At 42.2% G+C, this 25,677-nt stretch overlaps 1 protein-coding gene across 1 annotated transcript; it reads left to right on the forward strand.

The window, feature by feature from the left end:
* Positions 1-144: 144 nt before the first annotated feature.
* RPA1 (replication protein A1) lies at positions 145-21,628 on the forward strand. Its single transcript, XM_010721720.3, has 17 exons — positions 145-293; positions 485-532; positions 623-701; positions 1,681-1,789; positions 2,543-2,631; positions 6,448-6,534; positions 7,538-7,670; positions 8,496-8,598; positions 9,672-9,740; positions 9,885-10,077; positions 11,249-11,388; positions 13,021-13,169; positions 14,405-14,537; positions 15,581-15,757; positions 17,038-17,145; positions 20,206-20,292; positions 20,614-21,628. Exons 1-17 carry the CDS (start codon positions 261-263, stop codon positions 20,719-20,721), a joined length of 1,845 nt encoding a protein of 614 aa, XP_010720022.1. The 5' UTR covers positions 145-260; the 3' UTR covers positions 20,722-21,628.
* The last annotated feature ends 4,049 nt before the right edge of the window (positions 21,629-25,677 follow it).

The raw sequence follows: 25,677 nt of genomic DNA on the forward strand, positions 1-25,677 counted from the left end.
CGCTCCGCCGCCACTCCTCCACCGGTAGCGCCATGGACCGCTCCCCGTTCTACTTTCTAATGGCGGCGCCCAGTGGGGCAGCACGGCGTTCACTTAAGGCACTTCCGCCGTACGGCGACCGGGCAGCCAATAGGAGCGCGACTGTGCGCGCGCGCGCGGCGTGACGTTAGAGACGCGCCGGAAGGAGGAGCGCGGCTCGGGGCGGCGGGAGGATTTGGCGGCAGCAGCGGAGGAGCGTGAGAGCGGAGCGGATCGCAGCCATGAGCGGGCGTCTGAGCGAAGGCGCCATCGCGGTGAGGGGCCCTGAAGGCGGGGGGAGCCGGAATGGGTCCGGGGTGTAAAGGTTGAGGGGGGAACACGAGGACTGCGTCATGTCTGGGCTTGCGGAGGAGGGCCGGGAGGGGGGAGGGGGGCCGTTTCCCCTCAGAGTTCGGTCTCAGAGCGCAGCGTGGCACCGTTCTCAGGCTCTTTTTCTCTTTTCCAGGCCATAATGCAGGGAGAGAACGTCTGCAAGCCCGTGCTGCAAGTTATTGTGAGTATTGGGGTTGCTAAAGGCATCGATGTGTGGTTTTGAAGGGCTTGGGGAATTAAGGAGAAGTGACGAGCTGGTGTTTCCCCACAGAACACACGGGCTATCGCCACAGGAAATGGGCCTCCTCGGTACCGAGTGCTGATGAGTGATGGGGTGAACACGCTCTCCTGTGAGTATGAGGGGTTTGTAAGTGTGGTGATCCAACAGTGCTACAGCTTCAGTGTAATGTCAGGTTCCATAGCAATCAAGCCAGTGCTGAAGAAAGTAGGGTGTGTATGGGGAGCACAGGCTCTGCCTGAAGTGTGCAGCTGCGTTGTAACGCTCAGGCAATCATAGGTGTGGTTTTGTAGCACTGATTTTTAGAGTAATCTAGCTCAGTCGTCTTCTGATGTTAGAATATGATCATGAAATCATATTGTGTAGATTAGATATTAGAAAGAAATTCTTTACTGTGAAGGTGGTGAGGCACTGGTTGCCCAGAGAGGCTGTGGATGCTCCCTCCTTGGAGGTGTTCCAGGCCAGGCTGGGTAGGACTTTGAGCAGCCTGGTCTAGTGGGACATGTCTCTGTATATTGCACAGGGGTTGGAACTAGATGATCTTAAAAGTCCCATCCAACCCAAACCGTTCTATGAATCACAGGGGTTGGAAGGGATCTCTGGAGATCCTACCTCCTAAAGCAGTTTCCTGACAGTAGGTTGAACAAGAAAATGTCCAGGTGGTTCTTGAATGCCTCCAGATGAGAAGACTGCACCACCTCCCTGGGCAGCCTGTTCCATTGCTCTGGCACCTTCAGTAAAGAAGTTCTTTTGTGTGTTTGTATGGAACTTCCTGTGCTCCTTTCCAGTTTTTGCCTTTTGCCCTTGTCCTGTTGCTTCACACCACTACACAAAGCCTGGTCCCATTTAGCTTGCACACTTTCAATATATATAAACACTGATGAGATCAGTCATTGCACTCTTGGAAATTTGGGGAACGAATACAACATAATAAGTTGTAACCCTGAACATAAATTAGCTGTTACTCTGTTTTCTATGTGCTAATTAACTGAGCCAGTTGTAGATCTAATGTAATGCTTGTGGACTGGGACTGGGCAGTCCCTTTAATACCAGCATGTGTTAATGTCTTTAATGTTCTTCTGTCCCTGTAGCATTCATGCTGGCAACACAGCTGAACCCCCTTGTGGAAGAGGAACGTTTATCAGCACACTGTATTTGCCAGGTTAACAGATTCATTGTCAACAGCTTGAAAGATGGAAGGTACATGCATTTAAGTGTGATTCTACACAAAGGCAGCTGTGCTAATGGATGCTCTGTCCTGTGGGACTAAGTGAAGGCCAAATCTTTTTGATTAGGCATTTCTGAAAATAATAAGTGCAGGAAGGAAAGCACACAGCGTAAGCACTTGCAGAAAGTAATTCAGTAATTGAAGGCCTCCAGGTGGAATACTTCAAATTGTACTGCTTTGTTTCAATTCACTTAAAACTACCTGCTGTGGAAAAGAAGCAGTGAAGGTTACGTGGTGTGAAATCTTTGATCTTTTGTGAGACTTTGAGAGAATTGAGGTAGGTACTGTAAAACGAGAAGTGATCTGAGAGAAGTGATTGACTACAAATGATGTATGTGTGGGAGAACACGATCTGAACTTCTGAATCTGTTTTTTTTTATTCCATGTTTTTGTATAGGAAATACAACAACTTTTGAGGCAGAGTGGATTCTCTTAAGAAATTTGGCATGGTTTTAATTCTTTTAGAACACTGTTGTTTCAAGGCATTTCTGTGTGCCCATTCAGCCTGCTGTCAGTGTCCTTGGTGAAATGGGATACTTTTTCAAATCTACTTGTACAACAGGAGAAGGTTAAATTGATAGTGGAGAGCTTTGTTTTCCATATTCCCTTGTACAAAGAATCAGCCCCTAGTGGATGGTTCTCATATCTGCACGGAGAGGATACTCAGAGCCTGATAGACTTACAGAGGGAGTGAGTCTTTATTACTGTCTATTTTGTGTTTGTAGGAGAGTGGTTATACTGATGGATTTAGATGTCCTGAAAACTGCTGATATGGTTGGTGGGACTGTTGGCAACCCAGTGCCTTACAACGAAGGTGAGTATCCTCTATAAACAAAAACCTCTTGTGAGCAGGCTGCCTCTTATCACACTCTCTCAGCTATCTGTTTCTTTCTTCTCATTTAAAAAGAAGCAGTCAAGCATGTGCGACTCCCTTATGCTTGGAACAGAAATGTTCCCATCTTGAAAATCCTTGCTGTCTGTGTGACACAAAGTATGGTTTGTTCATATTTTTGTAAGCTCTGCATCTTGGCTGAAGCTTCCATCTCTAAGGAGTATTGAGAAGTGTCTGTGCTTTGTGTTAGCATTGACAGGTTTGTATTATGTGTTAGTGGGCTTTATGTAGAGATCCAGTGAGCATGTGAAAGCTGTTCTGTATCTCTTTATAGCGAGTAACCAAGGAAGGTAGGATTTCTTCTATCTGGAAAGAGAATGTCTGGAAGAAGACATAATAGTGATCTATAAAACTGTAAGATGGCACAGAGGGGATGAGTAAAGAATGATTAATCTCTTTCTTTTCTACATCCATTTGATACTCTTCAGTTCTCATATTATCAACTAACAGCTCTAAAACAAAGGCTGTACTGCACCTCCCAGACAGCACACAGCTAAATTATAGAACACGTTGCTACATGAGGTAGGTGCCAAAAACTGGCACAGGTTCAAAAAGCAATTACATGCAAAAAAAAAAAAAAAAATCCATTAAAGGCTGTTAAACATAACGATACATCCTCTGCATGAATGGAAGCACTGAAACTGAAATTGCCCAAAGTAGATAAGTGATTTATGGTTATGAAAACATGGCCAGCATGCAGGTTGTCCTGAGTACCTGTACCTGCCATCTGAAAAATGATGTGCTGGATGGCCCTTGGTCTGACCTACTGTGAATTGTTAGTTTTATGTTGTGTGAATAACTGTGTTCTTCATTTTCACGTGCTAAATGAATTCTCAGGCAAATGTCTTTTTTTCTTTTTTCTTTTTTTTGTTTCAAAATAATGTATTTTTTTTTCCCCTGAGATGTTCAGATGTATGCTCCCTTCTTGGAGTTTTCTTTCCTGACAAGAAGGAGGATAATAAATGCTTAAAGAAAATATTTGAGCTTCTCTGTTGTTGGCACACGTACGGATAATGGCTGAAATTCAACAGCAAATAGCTTTTTTTTTTTTTCAGGGAATTTTTCCGTTTGTCTTTCTCCTGGTGGAAATGAATCAATTTGTTTTTACTGTTAAGGAACCACACAGTAGTGACAGCAATTTCTGTATGATATTTTGGACAAATGGAGGTACATACTGCAATTCTGGTTTAAGATCTGCTTTGCTAACTGAAGTAGAAATAAGACTTTGTTGCCAAGACATCTTTCTTCATCAACTTTTCTTTTTCCTGGGGAATTAGAGATGCATTTGTTAAATGAGCCTAAAGAATCCTTTGTTCCTCTGATAGTTACTTAGCTAATTGCTGTTTAAAAAATGTGTTGACATCTCAGATTTTATGGCTTAATCTCACAGTTGCTGTAGAGACCAAGATGTTTGGAACACCTTTTGAGCAGACTGTATTGTCTTCCTCGTATCACTTGCCTGTGTGATACAGGAGCACGTTTCTTGTGAACTCTGCTGTTCTTGTCGTATTGTTGCTTAGAAACAACAGAGAATCTTCTGTCTTACAGAACTGAGCCAAAAATACATCTTTAAGAGTAGAAATTCTGGTAAAATTAAAGATATTTTGGTGAAAGTTCTGTTCTTCGCTTTGACACACAGGAGTACTCAGCAACGAAGGCCTCAAATATAGATGGTTAAGAGATGCCAAATTTGCTGCAGGATATGCTCTGTTTTAACACCAACACAGAATACACACAGTGATGGTGTTAGGGCTTGTTTGTTTGTTTTTAACATTAAATAATATTTCAGTTACAGAAAACAAGTCTTACTTTAAATACTGATCTCAAGTTGCCAGACCTAGGATTAAATAATATTCTTTCCTACCCCAGAAGGACCCAGGCAGTGAGGAAATCTCCAAAGTGGCTTTTGGCCACTTTGCAGTTGAGCAGTAGGTGGTTAATCTGCCTAACGAGGAAGCTGGAGATGCAATCTTCTTGATACATACCATAAAAACTTCTCAGGCAGCTTTTCATTATAGTATTGAAAATTAAGATGGAGCAATTTAGTTCTTTGCACAAAGCTACGTGGTAATGTTATTACTGTCATTAATCTCATTGAAACTGCTCTGATGTTGGACTTCATTCTTACTGTAACAATTACTTGCTACTTATATTTAATTTCTGTCATTAATCTTTCAGTGTTGAAATGCTTGTATACTTATACATTTGCTTTTCTTCCTGCTCTTTCCACTATTGCTTTTTGGTGTGTGTCCTTTCAAAGTGCATCTCTTCCTACTTCCTCCATTCGTGCTGCAGCTCAGCCCTGGGACAGGGACATAGCAGGGCCTCTTGATAACAGATTGCTGGGATTACAGCTTCCACATTAGACTGGGCTGTGTAGCCAAAGTCTTGGGTTCTATGAAGCCAATCTATATAGCAGAAAAGTGATGAGGTGTTTTTAGTGTTGGGTTTCCTTCATTTGCGCACTTCTGTTCTTGTAACTTCTTTCCCTGGCCAGGCATATTTCCTCTGAAGTGGTGTCTTTTTCCTCTTCTCTTACTCGCAATGAATTTGGGGTTGAGCACTGACTCAGTCCTTTGAGGAAGTGAGGCAGCTGAAGGAGGGGGAACTCTGGTTTCTCCATCTAGTGGATTCTGCAGTAAGTGCACGTTGCTGTTTGACGTCACACTGTTGCTAGGGAGACTTCTGTCTCTGCTGGGATGAGAGGAGCAAGGTGGTTTTGTGCTGTTACCTTGCTCTGGATTAAAAGTAACCAGAGTTACAACCTGTGTAGAGCAAGCAGCATCAGGTTGTGCTTTACCAGGGTAGTAGTGTCCTTCTGCGCTATAATTCTTGCCATTCTGTTCTGGGATTCTCTGCTTTGTTCCTTGCAGTGCTTATGGATTCAGTCTCCCTTTTCCACTTTCCACACCCCCAGATCAGAGAGGCTTTGCCTACCTTGGCCAAGGATCTCCTGCAAACTGGTGGCTGAAGTGGTGGCTGTGTCCTAAGAGACAATGGTGTTGGGTATTGACTGACAGAGGCAAAATATGTTGGGAAAATAATTGTTCTTGTAAACTTACTCCAGTTTTTGACCTATGGATTATTTCTGTAGTGTAATGTTTTTCTACGTATGTCACTGTACTTTCTCTTGTAGTTTATTACAGATACAATCCAAGTAAAAGCCCTGTAGCCTAAAAAATACACAAGATGTACTCACTGTAGCATGCTCCTTATGCAGTGTGCCATTGTATCCCAAGAACACCCATCACCTCCCATCACTTCTTCATGTTTTGGAAACAAAATGTAGCAACTGTTTTCTATAACTACAGGTTTGACTTCACCCACTGGTTTTTTGGCCTCTCTGAATTTTAAGTTCTCCCTACTTTTTTTTTTTTTTAAATGCTGTCTGTTAGATAGTAGCAGAAACTACCTGTCAGAGCAATAGAAGCCTATAAGAACTGAGAAGTTGTCAGGATTACTTCAGTGCTGTCCTTTTAAATAACTGTCAACGCTGAATTCTTCTTAAGTAGAAAGCAGTTGCTTGAGGAAAGAGATCTGACTGAAATTCCTCCATGTTAATATTGTTTAACAGATAGCTTACTGCTGCTGTGTCCTTTAACACCTGAGTTTTAGCATGTGTTCTGTGTTTAAAATCTTGTTTTCATGCAAACCTAATTTCCTGAAAATGCTGAAGGGTGGTTTTTAATTACTCTGCTCCATGCTGTCCTAAATGGTTCCTTTCAATTTGATTACCAGGGCAGGGACAGCAACGTTCTTCAGCTCCAACAGCCAACACAGCACCCAACAAGCCACAGCAACAGAATGGCAATTTGTCAGTAGCAGGTAAGAATAATCCTGGGTGGGATTTCTCTTTCTATTTGTGCACAGCAAAAACTTAAAATAAAAAAATTAAAAAAAAAAAAGAAAAAGGCCCTTTCCATAATAATATTGCAGAGAAACGACATCAGACAAACTTGCAGCTTGAAGAGATGAGTTGTCTCAAGAGGCCACTGTCATTTGAATCTTAAAAATAAAAAAATCTGCCTCATTTCCCTCCCTTCCCCAGGTAAAACAAATAGGAAACAGCTCTGACAAAGCAGCATGAACTGAACATCTACTCTGATGCAATTTTGCAGTCTTGAAAAGGTGCTCTGTGGGCACCCAAGTCAGCTACAATTTGTAGCTGGCTGAAAGTTTTGTTGTCAGTGCTGAGCTATTGAGGCCAAACAGCTTATGTGGTGCAGGACATGTTTTGATCAAGATTTTAAATAGCAAGATGCTGAAAAAGGCAAGCAACCTGTAGGCTTATTTTTAAAGCGATGAGGTTATCGAAATCCAACCCTTGGTGCTGATTTCACCCTGGTGTTTAGGAATGATTTTGGTGTTTTGAAATTGTAAAATTTCGACACTTGCTATTCCAGCAGAAGACAAGTTATCATCAGCTTTAAGGACAGGGAGGAAAAAAGTCCTACATCTAGACGTCAACGAGGTTCTGTTTAGAACTAGTAGTATTGCCTTACATCAGGAGGTGCTTTGATTGTTGGGTACCACTCCTTACTTGTTGGTTCAAGTGTAGATTCAAAATGTAGTGTGCCATATTTACTGGCAAGTGGTTGTTTGCCACCAGATTGACTCTGACCACATCTTCGTCTTCACTCTGTGTGCTTTTAAAGTCTGAGTGAGCCTCGTTTGCAGCCTGGAAAACTGGTGTGACCAAGAGTAGGAGTGATTCAACAAACTTTTATATTATGGCACGTTGAATGAGTTGATCTTAACCTGCATTTTGTCTGCATGGCTGAAATGCTCTGTGCTTTGTTGTGTTTGTTTTATTTTCTCTTTTTGAAAGGTTCTGCTGCTCCAAAGTACCACGCTCCCTCAAACCAGTTTAGTAAAGCCAGTGCTCCCAGCTCAGTGAAGACACCAGGGGGAACGCAGTCCAAAGTAGTGCCCATTGCCAGCTTGAATCCATACCAATCTAAGTGAGTTATAATGGTTTGCCAGGTATTTCTGGCTTCATCATATTTACAGAGATGTATGAATCTCTTGAATCATTCTTTATTAAGTTTGATCTTTATCTCTTGACATAGGGGAGAGGTACAGAAGAACAGGGCAACAAAATCATAAAACCTACAGAAATAGCAGTGCAGGTTTTGTTTTATCAGCACTTTGAAAATCTGAAAACTTGGTGAAGTTACCCTGCTGAGCTTGATAGCTTTTAAATATTTTAGTTGAGAGGCAGTTTGACTCACCTTTTTTCCTAAAGTGATCTTTCTGGTAAGGTAATGACAGAACGTCTCGGTAAGCTATTCACTGTGGCTACTGTTTTGTTGAAGAAGCTTGAGGATGTAATTATTTTGTGAATGACAGTTTTTAAATTATGCAGAGTGATTTGATTACCTAAGTTTAAATGCAAATCGTATAATTGGGCTCTTGAGTTCTAGCATGGATTTTCAGAACAGGCAAGCTGTTGTATGAGAAATCTACCCTAGAAGAGTGAAAGATTTGAGGCGTGCTGCTCTGCAGAAAGATTGTTTGCTGCTGTGTCCTACTGGATGTTTTATGATTGGCTTTGTTGTTGCTTTCTATATAACTTTCTGCCTTTAATGGTCGAGGACATTAAAATAGCAGCAGAAAGGCAGGTTAGAATTGCTGAGGTGCAGTGGAAAAAATTGTGGCTTTTTAAATAGTGTCATTCCAGTTCCAAAGGTTGGTAAATTCAATGTCTTCTAAAAATAATAATAAAAAAAATAGATATATAAATAAAAGAGGATATGGAACAGCTCTTATTTCTTGCACAATTTCAGGTGGACCATTTGTGCTCGTGTTACCCAAAAAGGGCAGATCCGCACATGGAGCAATTCCCGTGGTGAAGGGAAGCTCTTCTCTATAGAGCTGGTTGATGAGAGCGTAAGTGTTCTGTATTGAGAAAAAGAGAATGGATGCCAGATGCTGATGAACCCTTCATAAAGACAGAATAGAAGAAATAAAGCGTGTTATAGAAAATGTGGCTTTTTTTATTATTATGACTGAAGTTCATATTCTGTATTCATTAACTCGAACATCATTGATCCAGTCCTTATCCAGAATGAAGTCTTAAATGTATGGCGTTGCTGATTATTTTTCATCAAAGTCTGTAGTGTGTGACTCAATTTCTGCAGCTTCAAAATATGGTTGTTTAGGGAAACAGACAACCTAATACTTTGTTTGTCATCATTTCCTTTAGATTGAGAATGAGCTCTCACCCTTTCTTAGATACACGGTACAAAACAAGGAGTGAAAGGAGCGTAGCCTCCAAGTTATAAGCTTTCATTTTCGTGAGGAAATCAGGCTATAAATTATTGTAATTCTTGAAAATTTCATCTGTGGTTTGTTTGGGGAATGGTATCTGGTTAATCCAACTAAACTTGCAGTTTGTCAAACCTCTTATCGAATTACCTCCTTCTGTCGTGAAAACAAACAAGATTCTGCAAGATTATATTTAGTATAAAATGTGAGGTTAATAATGTAACATGTTGTCATCAGCCATTTGTTTTCTCTGCATGCTCTTAGTAGTCAAATGTAAAAACAAAAAAATTAGGGAATTTATAGTTGTTATTAATAATTACTTAAGGACTTGACATTGTTTATGAGCAGGACTTAGCTCAAGATACTGCTTGCTAACTTGTGGAGCTAGGTGATCTGTTCAAACTTTTCTTTCCTGTAGTATCAACTAATGCTAGTTTCAAGAGTTCAGTGCTGTCTGTGGGACAGTAATTCTGGAGCTCTAGGGATGCTAATGAGATTGAATCTGAGAATTGATGGTCAGGTGTGGAATATGTCATAACTGTAAATGTAAGGAGAGTGTTATCTGTTTCTCAGGTGTCTGGCAGCACATGCTGTCTATAGAACTGATGCCACTAAACACTGTTAGGGATTTCTTAATGTAGTTTATTTACTTATGCTGAATTTCAGTTCTGACTGCCTCTCGTGTTCTCCTGCAGGGTGAGATTAGAGCTACAGCATTCAATGATCAAGCAGACAAGTTCTTTCCTCTCATTGAACTGAACAAGGTACGGTAGCGTTGTGCTTTCATGGTCTGACATGAGCTAGAAAAGAGGCACTTCAGCATAGCAAGGATTTTTAAAGGTGAACACAATCTATTTTCTCTGTCTGACTTCTGATAATATCCTCTGTTTCATTGCTTTCTCCTCTAGGTATATTATTTTACCAAAGGCAATTTGAAGACTGCTAACAAGCAATATACAGCTGTTAAGAATGATTATGAGATTACATTCACTAATGAGACTTCGGTTGTGCCCTGTGATGATGCCCAGCATCTTCCATCTGTTCAGTTTGATTTTGTATCCATCTCTGACTTGGAGAACACACCCAAAGACTCAATTGTCGGTCAGTCTGAGTAGTGAAATGACATGCTATCAGACTTTGAAACTTTATTTTAGTATTGTGAATGCTGGGGAGGCAGTGAGCAATAGGAGGGGAACTTTTGGGTGGATTTAGCTTGTGGTGGTTGCTGTTAAAAATGCCTTAGGCAATTTTATGGTTAAGGTGTCTTTATCCTCTTCTGCTAACAATATATACTGATTTCTCTGCAAACTGTGCTTCAAGCAAAAGACAGTAAATCTACTTGTTTATTGTCTTACAATCATTGTTTTCCACAGAAAAGGGTTGAAAGAAAAGTGTCCTTGCCCAGCACGTGTGCGTTTCATACCTTCCATGGTCTTGCTTGCTTTCACTATCTAATTATCTCGTAGTGATTTTGGCATAGTGCATTGCATCCGAGTCCAAGTTGCATGACTGTTTTGGCTTGCTTTGTGAAGTATTGGAGGTTTGTTTTTCTGTAATTTGTTGGGCAGAGTACTCCGGAAAAATCAGAGGCTTGGGTGGGGGCGAGGGAGCTCAGGTTTCACAGGCACAAGATGCATGTGATTCAGAGGCATTCAGCTAGGAATTTTAAAGGTAGACCTATGATGTTCAAAATAGGTTTTATTAGGGAGTGCAGAGGGCATTGCATTAGCTCTTGCTGCCAAAACTTGCCGACTTCACAGGAATCACAGCATGGTTTGGATTGGAAGGGACCTCTGGAGGTCATCTAGTTCAGCCTCCAAAACTTGTTCAAGTTGCAGCTTCTGGTCTAGGGGGCTGCAGCAAGAGCACTAGCCAGTTGCTTCTTTGTGTTAGTCATTTTGAAGCCATGTGCCCGAGAGCCTTCTGCTTAACCAGCAAGGGTATGTTTAAGCACAGCAGGAATCAGGGCTGAAGTCCTTTGGCAGAATGTGAGGGGAAAAAGAGATTGTGATGCCTTGATCTCTTTAATGTGGTGAGGCTTGCATTCATGAATATCTTAATGAATTCGTCAACAAAATTAAAGCACTGAAGAATTCTGTAGTGGAGCACTCCTGCCATAATACACTTAATTTCCATATCAGATTTGATTTGAATAGGGAGCTGGGATATTACAAGGTAAAAATCTGACACTAGGAATGAATTCTTCTCTTGTGGTATTGTATTCCCCAACTGTGACCCTTGAGCGACTAACTAAATTGTAACTCTTTTTCAGATGTAATTGGAATTTGTAAGAGCTATGAAGATGTCACTAAAATTGTAGTGAAAGCTAACAATAGGGAGGTATCGAAGAGGAATGTGCATCTGATGGATACATCAGGGAAACTGGTGACAGCTACGCTATGGGGAAATGAGGTATGTGCTCTCTTACCTGTTCCTAAGCAAAGGTTTCTTTGTGTAAAGAAATACACACCGTTGTCATCTAAGATGGGCATAGTACTGAGACAGACTCCTAGGTGTTGGAGGATCAGGGGTAGAAAGGAGGTGAAAGACTGGTTTCATTCAGGTGTGATGTTCGTAACCTTTTTCTGACAGACTGCTGACATGATCTGACTAATGTGTTCTGAACAACTGCAGACATGATGTCTCAGGCACAAAGACTGTAGATAACAGGTTTCTGGTTTAGAAAAGAATATGAGTTGGGGTTTGATCATGGAGAAGCCCGATGGCTACAGATGTCTTGTTTGTGAGGAGTTTTATTCTTAGGGTAGGGTACTTGTTACCCTGAATAAATTGCTGCTTAACTAGGGGTTTGAAAGGCTGTATTTCAGATTAAGAGTTTAAAATGTCAGAGCTTTGGGAATGGAAAGTTTGTGTAGTTACTGTGAACTGCTCCTTTATCTTGATAACAAACTGCTTTCTTTTCCAAGGTAGATACTTTGAGTTTTATGTTCTGGTCTATAAAATGGGAGTCATCCTGCCAGCCTGGCAGTGGTGCCTCGTGGCTAAATGATCAAGTGCTCTGATACTGTAGGTGGCTGTACATTGTTAACCATCTGCTGATGTAAACAAAGTAAACTGAGGCTCAGTATCATAAAGTTATGGGGTTGAACCAGCTTGTTACTGGAGAGGTTACCAGTTACAAACATCTTGTGTAACTGTCAGATCAGGGATCTGTATTTTAGAAAGTTAAATGTTTGCTTTGTTGTAGAGTAAAGGTAATGTAAGCATTAAGGGGAAGTGACTTATTGCTTGCAGCTGGCACACCTAGCTTTAGAATCCATATTTCCCCAATAACTCATTGCCTTATCTGTCAAGATGTGTGTTCTTTTTGTATCTCATGGATACAGCAAGTGCTTTTGCTAACTCCAGCTCATTTGTGGTCCATAAGCACATGATCCTTTCCTTGCTTGTTAAGTGGTGTGGTGTCCAGGAAATCTATACCTTTCAAAACCTCTCTAGTGCCAAGAGATTCTTTGTTAGTGTCAGACTTTAGTTGGATAACAAACTGATAGCAACTGAACAGCATTAAAGCAGCTTTATGAGATTAAAAACAGAAAATAGAAAGCTAAGGAAAGTGTTTGGTCAGCATACCTGTGCTGCTTAAGCTGTAGGTGAAGAGACACGATTGGCTCAGTCAAGCCAAGTGAGTCATTTGATGTCCCATAGAGACTAATTTGACCAAGTAACTCCTGCTTGGAGAAACCTTTGTTCCCATAGCCCATCTCCCTTTCTAAAATCCTTGTTTAAAACTCTTAATGGAGATGATCAGTCCCTTTTCTTTAAACTGGAGGTGCACAGCTGCTGCACTGGTAGGATTCTTTGGTTCCCCAAGAAATGGGGTGTTAGGATTATAAAACTGTTAGCTGCCTTTCCTAAACTCCCAGTGCTGCTGTCTAAAATCATACCTTCCAACTACACTAAGATGGTCTGACTTGGGTTTGGTCTTCTGTCATCATCTGTGAACTATGACTACAAGTATACTGTAGCATGCTTACAAATGCTCTCTTTTGTTTGTTTTTTTGTTTGCTTTTTCCACACGTGCAGGCTGAGAAGTTTGATGGTTCCAGACAACCTGTGATAGCCATCAAAGGAGCCCGGGTCTCTGATTTTGGTGGTAGAAGCCTGTCTGTCATGTCATCGAGCACAGTGGTTGTCAACCCTGATAGCCCAGAGGCTTTCAAGCTCCGAGGATGGTATGACTGTGTGTTTGTGTTGATTCGTTTCTCCTGAATATTTGTTTTATTCTATTTATCTACATTTGAGCAGTCTGTAGAGCACTGAAGAAGGGGAGCCTAGGGTGTGGGTTCCAGGCTTGTAGAAACTTCTCTTCCTTGAAAGCACTGTTCAGTTTGAAAACTTGGAATTCCATGTCAGATGTTGGAAGAAATAAAATAGTGTAGCTCATGCTGACCCAAAGTCTTGGAAGACTGCATGAAATCAGGCTTTTGACCAACTCTATTTTCTGATTAACAGAGAGGACAGAGTTTTGTTCTGTCCTCTGTTAATGTGAACTGCAGGAACCGTGTCGACTTCTTAGTGTCTATTCCTTAACAGATATTTTCAATTAGTGAAATAACACTTTTATTTTTGTCAGGAAAACCAAGTGACTTCTCAGTGCTTCGTTGCTGCTTCTAGCGTAGGTAGTTGCTAAATTATCTGCTACAGCTACTAACACAGTGAGATTTGGTGTGTGTGCTAATGGGGTGAAGTCCCTACAGCATCACTTCTTGTGAATCCTGGGCTCTCATTCTGCCTCAATCCTTTAAACATGCATAAAATATTTGTTGGCGTTCTCCATTATTCAGATTGAGCAGAGCTGCTTCTATACTTCAGAGGGTTGTTGAAGATGAAATTGATTGTGGGTCTTAGCTATTGCTGTCACATTTTAATTACATTCTGTTTTTGAGTTCTATTGGCGTTTCTCAAATCACAAAAGACGCTGAATGGGATGATAGTACAACCTTTTTCAGAAGAGGAGTGCTTTCTTATTTTAACACAGGAGGCATAATTTCTTCAATGCTATTTGCTTTTCCTTTTGAAGCTGCTGCAAAGATAATGGTACCGTGTAATTTAATTTTAATTATGGAAATATCTTGATGCCCTTAAATCTTGTTATCTGACTGCCTTTAAGAAGCATGCAGTGCGTGGTTTGACCACTAGCTGGCAAACAAATTGCAGTTATATAGAACAAAGCTGCCCTCCTTTTGTGGGTTTATAAAATACTATGCTAATTAAGTCAGAGTATTAACTTATTCTGAAATGCTATTTTTGTTTGCAGTATGCACAAATTACTGTAATTGTTTCCTTTGCAATCATTGATTTCTAAGGAAAAAAAAATCCTTCATGTATTAAGTACATGAAACTAAACGTAAGTTTATGATAAGCTGGACTGCCATCCAAAAATAGCAGTGCATCTTTGTGGTTCCAGGTTTGACTCTGAGGGACAGCTTCTGGAATGTGCCTCCATCTCTGATGTGAGAGGTGGGTCGGCATCAGGGGTGAATACCAACTGGAAAACTTTGTATGAAGCCAAATCGGAGAGGTTGGGACAAGGAGATAAGGTAAGGCATGGCAGCTGACTGCAAGCCTTGTGTGTTCGAGGTGGGGGGGGAAGAAAACCTTGCTGTTCTGCCTATTGGGAGAGTGCAGTTGTTGGGCTGTGTGTGCTTGCTCTGTGTACAACAAAAACCAAACAAACCAAAGCACTGAATCCAGGTCCCTTGCTGATGTTGCAACATGATCCTATGTGTGCAAGAGATTTCTAAGTCTTGGATAAATAGTGATGAATAGAGCACCCCAAGATGCTGATGTGAACAGCACAAAGTGTTGTAGGGCAAACAGGTGCATTTGGAGGAGGGGTTTTCAAGGCAGACTTGCTCAATAGAAAAGTTAGACCCAGGTCTAGTGTTCTAGCATTCTTAGGCTTAAAATGCTTCTTGACTTGTTCCAACCTATTTTTCAAAACGTATAATTGTTTTTTTTTATTTTTTTTTCTCCAAAATTTTAGTACTAAGCCATTCAGGATAGAGAGAAACTTTGATCTAGATAAAGAACTTCCACAGGAAATAGCTGAATTACTGGTGCCTTTCTTGCATGTGGTTCTTAACCCCTGTTCATCTGTTGAAAGACTTGGCTGTGGTCTTAAACCATTAGGGTGATGATTGTAGTGTGGTGAGTGGGTATTTTGTTCTGTGGGCTATAGTTTAATCAAACACTTATCTGTAATACTACACAGTAGGCTTTCTGGTTTTTTTGTACCGACTCCTAAAAGAAGCAGAGGAAAGTGCAGAATCTTAATCCTGTGAAAAAGTAGAGATTTGAACAGACACAATGGAGAAGCCAATGTGCTTTATCTGAAGAAAACCTAGCAATCGGAGTTCCCCCCAATGGAAACACAGAATAATCTTGCTCTGGGGGCTTTGTTTAACATAATGGAAGCCTGGAAATGATTGCGACAGGGGTTGATTTACAGTTTCCCGATAATCCATAGCTGTTAAGCTTCCTAATCCTAAATATCCAAGTATGGACGCCTTGCTTTGTAGTTAATTCAGAATTGGAAAACACTGAGTATTTTGAGGCTAATGTTGCACACTCACTCTCCTAGGCGGATTATTTTAGCTGTGTGGGCACAATAGTACATCTGCGCAAAGAGAACTGCATGTACCAGGCCTGTCCCTCTCAGGATTGCAATAAGAAAGTGATAGACCAACAGAATGGACTGTATCGTTGTGAGAAGTGCGACCGTGAGTTCCCCAACTTCAAGTACCGCATGATGCTGCTGGTAAGTGAGCTGGTGAGGGGCAGGCAGGGCTTCTCCCTGCTCTCCGTGGGCACTGCAGCTTTGAAGGCTTTTGAGAGAGAGAAAGAGAGGCTTTTAGGCTGCTGTGTTTGTCAAAGGTGCCTGTGGGTTAGAAGTGACTCGTGTCTGTACCTGGGTGAGGAATGTTTCATTGAGCTGAGAAGCAGTTTGTTTTCCTAGCGCTCCAATTAAAAGCTTTTCTCTTTGCCAAAAAGTTGATGCTAGCTCAGTTGATTCTGGTTTCCAAGTGTACTATGCAGTGCAGAGTACAGATGGCCTACGCCTCTTCAGTAGTGAAGATAAACTGAAGTAAAATGGCATTTCTGGAGAGCAGTAATTGCACTTTTACAGCTGCTACCTATATTTAGTACGTTTTCTTTTGTAGGTATTGTTCTGTCTCAGGCTTTAATGGAGCCTGCTTCGGAAGGCAGTGAGGATTATTATTGTGATGCCTGCTTACCCCATAAGCATTGAACCTTCTTCTGTTTTTATACTGTACATTTGAGTTGTATTTGCTTCTTAGAAATGCTGTGCCAGGTGGGCATGCAGAGAGAACTATCCCTGCAGTCTCACTAAAACACAAACTGCTTCTGAATAATTTCTAGCAGATAACTTCTAGGAATACATGAACTACTTAATGTAGCAGAATCACTCTCCTAGAATATAAAGGGGATACTGAGGTTATCAAGGCCTTAAGAACAGTTTGTCTCCTATTTTTGCATTCCTAATTGTCAAAGCAGCCTCACGGGTGAGGCTGGTACTTGATCTGTTTATTGCTCTGTCTTGTTTTTGAACGTTTTGATAGTTGTCTCATAGCGTGGCATCACAGGTATTTATGCCCAGGTTCTAAATAAATGCAGGTCTCAATCTTGCTGGTGTCACCCTTGGCTGTTACTGTTCTGGGCTACCTATTCATGCTCGCAGCTCATCCGTGATAGAGGAAAAGGAACTGAATATCCATCAGTGTTTTTTTTCATAGTGATCTTGTTGGCCTCTTCTTGTGATACAACGTGCTGACAACATTAATGTGCTTTAAACGACTTGTACGTTTAAAGTCGTTTACAGAAATGGCTCAGGACCACCAGGTTTACAGCCTCCTGGGATCTTCCACCCTCAGTGATGGAAAGTGCACAGGGTTCTTGAGCTCTGAAATAAATACCACTTGTATCTGTTGCTCAAAGAAGACAGTACAACTGGATGGAATTACTCTGTTTTTTTTTGTTGTTGTGGAGTTTTGTTTTGTTTTGTTTTGTTTTTTTTAGGTGACCATTGCAGACTCTCTAGATTACCAGTGGGTGACTTGCTTCCAAGAGTCAGCAGAATTCATTCTTGGGCAAAGTGCTACTTTCCTGGGAGAGCTGAAGGAGAAGGTCAGTCAGTTACCTTATTACATTTGTAGTAAATGCCGAGAAGTGGGTCTGTGTTTTACACCTTGCTGTTGAGCAGACCTCAGATTTCCTGCTTTCTGTGATCCTCCCGGTAAGGAAATATTCCTGTGATGTTGACTTAAAGCATAACTTGGGCAAGATGGCAGTTTGCTTGTGGAGAACCAGTGTTGGTGCAGCAGGGAGCATGGTCTCATCCCTGTGTGCTCATACCTGCTGTACTCATAACTCTGTGCAAGGGCACTGGGTTGTGTTCATGTTGCTGTGGTAGAAATCAATAGCATTATTAAAACAAATACAAAAGGCTCATGTGAAATGAAGGGATTTTCTGACAAGAAAAGGGATTTATCTGAGAAGAAGTTGATGTTGCTCGTGCTCTGAGCTGTTAGGCCAACTCAGGGGTCTGGTGACCAAAGGCTTTCTCCAGATGTTGGACTTCAGAATCTTTTACAAGTTCACAAATCATCGCTTCTCCCTATTCTGAAGTTCTTGGCAGGGACTTGTTTACTCTTCTCAGGATTATTTTCCACAGGCCATCTGCCTGGAGAACAGAGATTTGCCTGGTTTCCCCCATAGTTTGCTCCCACAGTCAGTCTGTCTACCTCTGAGCTCTTTTGGCTGTTAGACTGAAGATCAGCTTGTCCCTGTCATCTGGACCTTGAGGGACAGCTGTCTTCCTGTCCATAGAACTACAACCTTTAGAGGACTGACAGCTGTAACACACTGACTGCAGTAGAAAGGACAGACTGTTTTATTGTACCTAGATTGGAAAGATCTGCACAAAACAGTTCTAGGCATGAATACGAGCAGTGCTATCCCTCATGTGTTCCAAAAAATTGTTTACAAAACCAAAAAGCTTCGGAACACTTTGTATGTATCTTTGTAAGTAGGCAGGAAGCTTTTTGGACTTGTCAGGCCATTTCTGAAGGCTCTTTTTTCACCACATATTACCAGAAACTTTGAGGGCAGTACAAAAACCATGACTTTTAAAATAGGTCATTTGCAGAGATGCTTAAGTAATCTTTCTTTGGCAGATTAGAATGGTTTTTAACATGGCTGTAAGCCATTAAATGCTAACAGAAAGTATTTTCTTCGCTCTGTCTCTGTGCTTCTCTGCTGCGTTTTCCTTTCTTCCCACCAAAATAATCTCCTCTTGCTTTTAGTTGACTGCTACACAATATCTGTGGGGCTTTGTTTTATATTTTTTAATACTGTGGAAAATGCATTAAGTTATTGTACTGCCTATGAATGCTGCTGTGCTCCAACGCTGAGGCTATGGCATGGCTGATAGAAGGGCTCCACAGTTGTTCCAGTCATTGGTTAGCCCATTGCTTGGCTCTGGGATCCCAGGAGGCTGTAAACCTGGTGGTCCTGAGCCATTTCAGTAAAGCAGGGCTAGTTTCCCCATAACCCCACACTTCTATTCTGGATTGTAAGTGATGCAAAGCTTGTGGTCTGTATGCTACAAGTTTTTGTGGCATCCTGCAGGCTGGACACCTCTGTTCTGTAGGAAGATGTATTCCTAGGACATTCTAATTAGGTGTGCCTGTACTTCTGAATTTCCATTTTCAGACATTATTATCTTGTCAATATTGTCTTAGTTCAGTCATGCTTAATCTCTGCTAGAGTTCAAACAAAACTTCTTAGTCACTTTTAATGCCAAAGAGAGTGGAGGAGAGACAGCAGATCCTATGCAACAATACAAACATGTAATGTCTTTTGAAGAGCTGCCTAATGGAAACGGCCAGAGATAGAAAATGGAGCATAATATGGAACGAGCCCTTGAGCAGGAATGCTTTGTGTTCTGGGAGAAATTGTTTTTGATTTGACACTTTTACGAGCTTTAGATTTGGTACTTGATGTGTTTTCAGTAAGCTCGTCTTAGTGGTTTTTCTCTGCAGACCTCATCCAGTGCCCTGTGAAGTCAGTGGAAATCTTTCTGCTGCTTACAGTGTCTATTGAGTCCACGTACAGCCAGGGACTGTGTGAAGCATGTGCATGCCAGGTCTTTAATCTCCTTTTCTACCACACTTGTTACTCAAAAAAGTACTGTGGGGCGGTGACTGGTATGCTAGCAGCATTTTCCACTCACTAATGGCTGGTACAGCTTGTGGCAGGAGTGGAAACGGAAGCCAAATCCTTGATAAAGTGACCTTCCTTATCCTCTAATCCGTGTGATGGTCTCAGGAAAGGGTTTTCAATATTCAGGAAGGATATGTCAAAATTTTGCAGTCTGCAGCTTGCTGCTTCTGTTTGCTTTCATTTGTTGCACTTTCTAAACCTTAGAAGAATCGCAATGTGGTGTAAAATAGCACTGCACACATTCAAAGCAGCAGCTTTAGCACTTGGAATGAGAGTGAAGGGGATGCTCCACCTTCTCCTGGATGCACGGATTGAGTGTGTTTGGTAGATGAATGTATTAATAATGACACGTCTGTATCACAGTGGGGCTGCAGCATTTTTGTGGAACATCAGCAAAGATTTTAACGTGTTTTTTACAACAACAAACTTTCCAGTCTTCAACTTGTCTGATTTTTCTATTGTTTTGACAAATTGTCTGTAATAAATGATGATTATGTTTAGTGCTCGTATGGCAATTAGAAGTAGCTTATGTTGTAAATGTGACATGGCCTTCTAATGGCTATAAAAGATGTTCAAAACATGCATCCGCTCTTTTATAGATCATTGTTTAAATGGGTCAGTCAGGATATGAAGGATGCACACAGCTTCAATGGATAAGAAATTGAACGACTGATAAGACAACTAACAGTGAATTAGTTAGCTCTGTCTGTTTGGCTGCAGGCTCGCTGCAAATTCTGCCTTATTTTGTTTAGATCTCTAAAAGTCTTTTTTTCACCTTGAACTATACTTTCAGAAGCTTTAAGCTGTGGTGTTGGTGTGTGAAATTTGGGGATCTGTGTGCATGAATGAGTTAGTTTGTATATTTTGTGAATGCAAGCAAAAGATAAGCTGTTGCGAAGGGTCGTGGCACTACCAGCAGCTTGAGTGTGTGCAGCTGGTATCTGTTCTTTGTCCTCCTCACAGAACGAGCAGGCGTTTGAAGAAGTCTTTCAAAATGCAAATTTCAACACGTATGAGTTCAAGATCAGAGTAAAACTGGAGACGTACAACGTAAGTATCGTCCACAGTGCTGCCATAGGAGATGGCTTCCTCCTCTCGCCTTTGTGGGGTGAAGTTTCAAATGACTTACAGCAACCACTGTCAATCCTGGGCACCAGAGGATGATCTGCTGCCTTTAAAGCCATTTCCTCTCTGGTTCCTCCAGCGTGACTCGATCCAAATGAAAGCAGTGTAGCTGCTCTGGGAGTTGTCTGCTCTCCCAGCTAATCCTGGTACCACGAACAGTGAGTTACCAGGGCAGAGAGGTTAGAACCAAATGCCTCGGGGCACCGAGTATTCTTTCTGCATGCCATTTTTTTTTCTCCTTCACAGGATGAATCTCGTATTAAGGCTACAGCACTGGACGTCAAACCTGTAAACTACAGAGAATACAGCAAGAGGTTGATCGCGAGCATCAGGAGAAATGCTCAGCTAGGATGAAAAGGCTCGTGCTGCTTGATCAAAGCTACAGGCTTCCAGGAAAAACTCAGAGGATGTTACATTGACTTTTTCCCCGCTCTGTGTATGACAATTTGGCATTAGTTACACCACGCATGGTAGCCCAGTGTAGTGGGCTGAGTGATTTAATGCATTTCTCTGAAGATGTGCCCCTGGTAGCTTAAGAGTGCACCCGATGGCCATGATGCTGTAGACTCTTGTGGTCTGTTAAACTGTGACAGCACAATAGAGGATCCTCTAGACAGATTGTCAGTATCTTTAGACAAAGCATTCAGAAAATCTGAAGTAACTCTGCTTTCTTGCTATACATAAACCTGAATTACATAACCATTGTGTCGTCTTTGCAAGAAAATAGTGACAACCTTGGCACTTGGACTTGTTCTGCAGAGGATGGGAGGGAGGGTGTCATGCAGCCTTCAGATCTGGACGAAGGAGAGCAGGTCTATTAGCACGAGTTAGTTATTTTCTGTAGAATTCAAAGGCTTTTTCTTTCCACAGGTGCCATGCAGTTAATGCTTGGAATGGCAATATGGTAGAATTATTAATCAAAGACATATCTTTTATATCTGAAGAATATCCTTCCTTCAGGGTTTAATAGACTGAGTCAGATGGGTCTGATATTAATCAAAATTGTCTCTTCTGAGGAAGGCAGATAAGCATTGACTCTCCATCCCCCAGGGAAATCTAGGCAACTACAAAGCATTGCTTTAGTTTTCACTTCAATTAGTACTATAGGTTTTGGGCTGCTTTTAGCACGCGTTTCCTTCCTATATGTGTTCTGTATGTATGTTCAGTTTGTTAGGTTTTATTTGTAACGATGTTAATCAAAACCTGGTCTTTCAATGGGGGGGGAGCTTTGTTTGAATAAACACTGCTTAATTCCTGTGTAGTGAATTTTGCTTTCTTTGAACACCAAAGACTTCTCATTACTGGAAAGCAATTAATTAGCTTTCATAATAAGCATTCACTTGGGGGAGACGTTACCTTATTACTAACTCTAAGGTTAGACTGAAGAAAGGAGTCTTCTTTGCCTGATGTTCACGGTATGGAAATGCAGTGATATTTTCACCATTTCTGTGCCTGAGAATGCTGATGAGCTGGCACTTCTGGGATTTTTATTGACGTTTACACAGCAGTCTAAAACTAACCAGGCTTTGAGATTTGTTCAGACATAGAGCTAGTACAGAAAACAGTAATTATGCTACTGGGCTTTTCAGTCAGCAGAGCATGCTAGCTCTGTGTGCTCCTAATCACATTAATTATGTGTTCCCTGGCTGCAGCTCACAGCTTGGCATTTGCTGCACAGCTCCGAGCATCCAGGCAGTACTGCAGAGGGTCTCTGGTAGCAAAACTGGCATTTATTTATTTTGCACTGTTTCCTCGTGTGTTCATGCAGTGCCCTGATTTCCTATTTGCCTTCTCAAGTCTTTATGCTTAGGAGCTGTAAATGCCACTGCCACTGACGGACACGGAGGACGTTATCCTGGGCCCATTAATTGCACAAACAACCCCTTCTTCTTTTTCAGGATCTGAGGATGGTGGCTGGGTCCTTCTGCTGATGCCTTGAATTTTTTTCTCCAAGTATCTGTTCCCTCTGACCTTGCTTATAAAGCGTTGACGAGGAAATCACCGTCTTCAGCACAGCCCCGGATTGACAAATGGTGGGTTAGCCGTGATCATCTATCTTTCCACTCTGCTAACCAGTCTTTTACTTCTGCTCCTCCTTTCCACTTGGAGGGCAGCTGAGAGCTGTTTGTGGGTAATGCACAAACGTTCCCTGAGGCCGTTTCCATGTCTCAGGCCCATAGACAGGGGGAAGGTCTGCGGGGTTGGCGTGCAGCTGCTGGCTCTGCAGCTTTATGAGCCGAGGTTGCACACCTGGGGCGGCTCGTTCTCCTGGGGAACGGCTGCACATCCCTCTCATTGGGTTTGAGGTGGCAGGTATCGGTGCTGATGGGCGTTGAGGTGTCTTATAGGAGGAGCTGGGTGACCTTGAGAGCTGCGACAGAAAATCAACTTTAGCAGTCGGTGTGAAAAGTCATTTATTTGAGGGCTAATAAAAAAAAGAAAAAGAAACGTGCTGTAAAGTGGGTGCTCATTAGTGAGTGAAGAGTTGGAGGGTTTTAATCACGCTTTAATCAGCTAGTATATGATAAAAAACATCAAGCTATGTAAAGCAAGGTATTTCTAGTGTAGCTATACAAGTACGATGGGATTATATAAGCCTCTGGTGTGAGATCTCATCTCGAATGCAATGTACGGTTCTGGTCTGCTGCATATAGAGGCAAAAAAGAATCTCAGCTGGGGCGAGTACAGAGGAGGACTATGCGCTGAGTAGGAGAACGAGGATCTTTTTTAGGAGGGGACTGGAAGAGCTAATTTAGCAAAATGAACCCTGAGAAGGGGGTATGGCTTCCTCCTTACATAAAACAGATGAAGGGAAACATAAATGAAGGCAAACGCAGATGAAGGAGCGTGTAGCCGAAGGTCTTGGCTACTGCCTTCCCCTGATCGCAGGTTGGAGCTGCTGAAGGTGTTTGGTTAACGAGGGGTTTGTCAACGAGGGGTCCCACAGCAGCCTTTGGGTGGAGGAGGACAGCAGGAGAGCTGTGGCCGTGTGCCCTGGTACCGATCCCAGAGCCTGCTCCATCCCCACAACCTCACCTACGGGACCGTGGAAAACAGAGCTCTTCACTCTGGGCTCTTGTGCCTGTGCCAATTAAGGAGAAGTCTGTGGGCTCCCGGTGCTAATTGGGATTATTGGCAAGCAAACCCTGCTCTTCTTTCCCTTCATGGTAAAACTCCCCTGCCAAAGGCTGGGTTAGTGCCGGGTGGCTTCAGCTGTTATCCAAGCAGGATGTGAGTGCGTGTTTGGTGGAGTGAAAGGATGCTGGGGTACCTCTGCACGATGGGGTGAGGAGTCCCACGGCTGCTAATGCTTCGCTTTAACGTAGTCATACAAAGCAAAGCTGGAACTGGGCAGCTGCTGCTTTCGGGCAGGCAGGTGTGAAGGCAATTAGATGGGAACATGGAGTTCTGTGTGGTTGAGGGAAGATGTGGAGCGTGCTTTGACATCGTGCTGCACTCAGTTATCCGGCTGTTTGTGTGGATTCCCACCATTACAGTTTAACAGTTTTCACCATACATCAAGTTGAAATTAATTCACAGTGACCCTTACGAGGCTCTGGAGGAGAGGTTGCACTCGAGTCAGGTCTTATTTTTAAGATCCATCAGTTCTTTGTCTTTTATTTTTTTTTTTCTTTCCCCCAAAATAAAGCCTTGAGCAGTCATATATTCTAAGAGCTGTTGTAAAAAATAAACGGTCTTCTTGCACTGATCTGAAGCGAACGCTCTGCATGTTTTTGGTAGGTCGCTGCTTTGCACTGTGTATGCTACGCCTGGCAGCTTGCATGAGTGTGTGTGTGTGTGTGGGATTCATGTTCCAGCACGGCAGGATTGTCCTTTTAGTGTAACGGGTGTGAGAGTGGAAGTTGATGAGTCTGATGTTTTGATTCTTAATACTCCGTGATATTTGCATTTGCTGCCCGAGATGCAGCGTAACATCTTGAGGGGGGGAGGAAGGCTTTCTGCCCTTCCATGTCCTGTTTTGTCATCTTCCCTTTACTTTTGGGGTCTTTTTTTTTTTTTTAAGGGGGTGCTTCCCTTGTGCCCTGATCCCTGGTGCTGATTGTGATGGGAGAGGGAAATAGGAATTGTGCATCTTGTGTGAAACAGACCCCAAAAAGTGCAGCGAAGCTGTTCAGGAGCTCTCCCCATCTCCAACAGCTCCAAAATCCTGTTTGGGAAAGGACGTTCTGTGCCATATTACACCTTATAAATATTAGAGAAGCGCAGTAAATATTGCTAATCTCATTACAGGGGAGAGGAAATTCTCTTTAATATATTATCTGCTAGGATGCAAAGAGGCCCAGAGACCTTGTCTCACTTTCTTGCTCTGTTTTTCATGTTTACATTTTTACATTTCATTCATATACATAAAAAAAAAAAAAGGTTTGAATCACCAGATGGATCTTTTGTGAGGTCTGTTGTGCATTTCTCTCCTTTATTTGGGTAGTTAGGTGTCTGTGTTTGGGGGTGGGGTGTTGTTTGTTTTTAGGTTTTTTTTTTTTTTTCCCCTGTTTATAGTGCATTGATTTGTTGTTAAATTCAGCCTCTCTACCATGCCAAAAGCGTGCCTTTGGGAGTGTTCCTAGCCTGCTGTAGTGCTTTCTTTTTTCCATCCTTGTATATTACCGCTCTTGCAAGTTATTTAAAATAGACTGCATCCTTCCAAAGGCATTTTCTTTTTTTTTTTTAATTTGTTCCAAGCTTCTTGCCCTTTCGAGACGGCTATGGGGCAGTGTTTCAATACAGCTTAAATAAAATCCTTCCCAACTCCTCTTTCTTGATGTGACGCAGCTGGTTGGGCCCAACAAAGGTCCCATATGAGCCTGTCTTTTCCCATGGGGAGTGGGCCTCCATGGGGAGTGGGCCACCATGGGGAATGGGCCACCATGGGGAATGCCCGTGTACCTGGGTTGGTCCTGGCTATGAGGAAGGCACCTGGAGCCCTGCACATCAATGGCCAACCGGGCAGAGCTGCCCCTGCAAAGGGCTCTTTGCTCCCAACGTGTGCCCCCCAGCAAGCTGGCCGAGCAGCCCTTGGGTACGCTGCTATCTGATAGAGAAATGAAGGATGGGAGCATTTGTCATGTCCGCTCTGACATCACTGCTGAGCAATTAAGAGAAAGAAATCTAATTTTTTTTGGCCATCACTTGAGCTCTTGGTATTCCCTTGTGGCTTATTGTAGAAAAGGCTGAAAAATAAGAGTAATAATCTGATTTTTGTCCGTTTCCAGTGTTTTATGTTTTCCATTAGAGCCTTGCCGGTGTGCTGCACTGACTTTTTGAACTGCAGGATCAAAAAATACTCCTTTT

The sequence above is a fragment of the Meleagris gallopavo genome, chromosome 21, assembly GCF_000146605.3.
Source record: "Meleagris gallopavo isolate NT-WF06-2002-E0010 breed Aviagen turkey brand Nicholas breeding stock chromosome 21, Turkey_5.1, whole genome shotgun sequence".
Classification (NCBI taxonomy): Eukaryota; Metazoa; Chordata; class Aves; order Galliformes; family Phasianidae; genus Meleagris; species Meleagris gallopavo.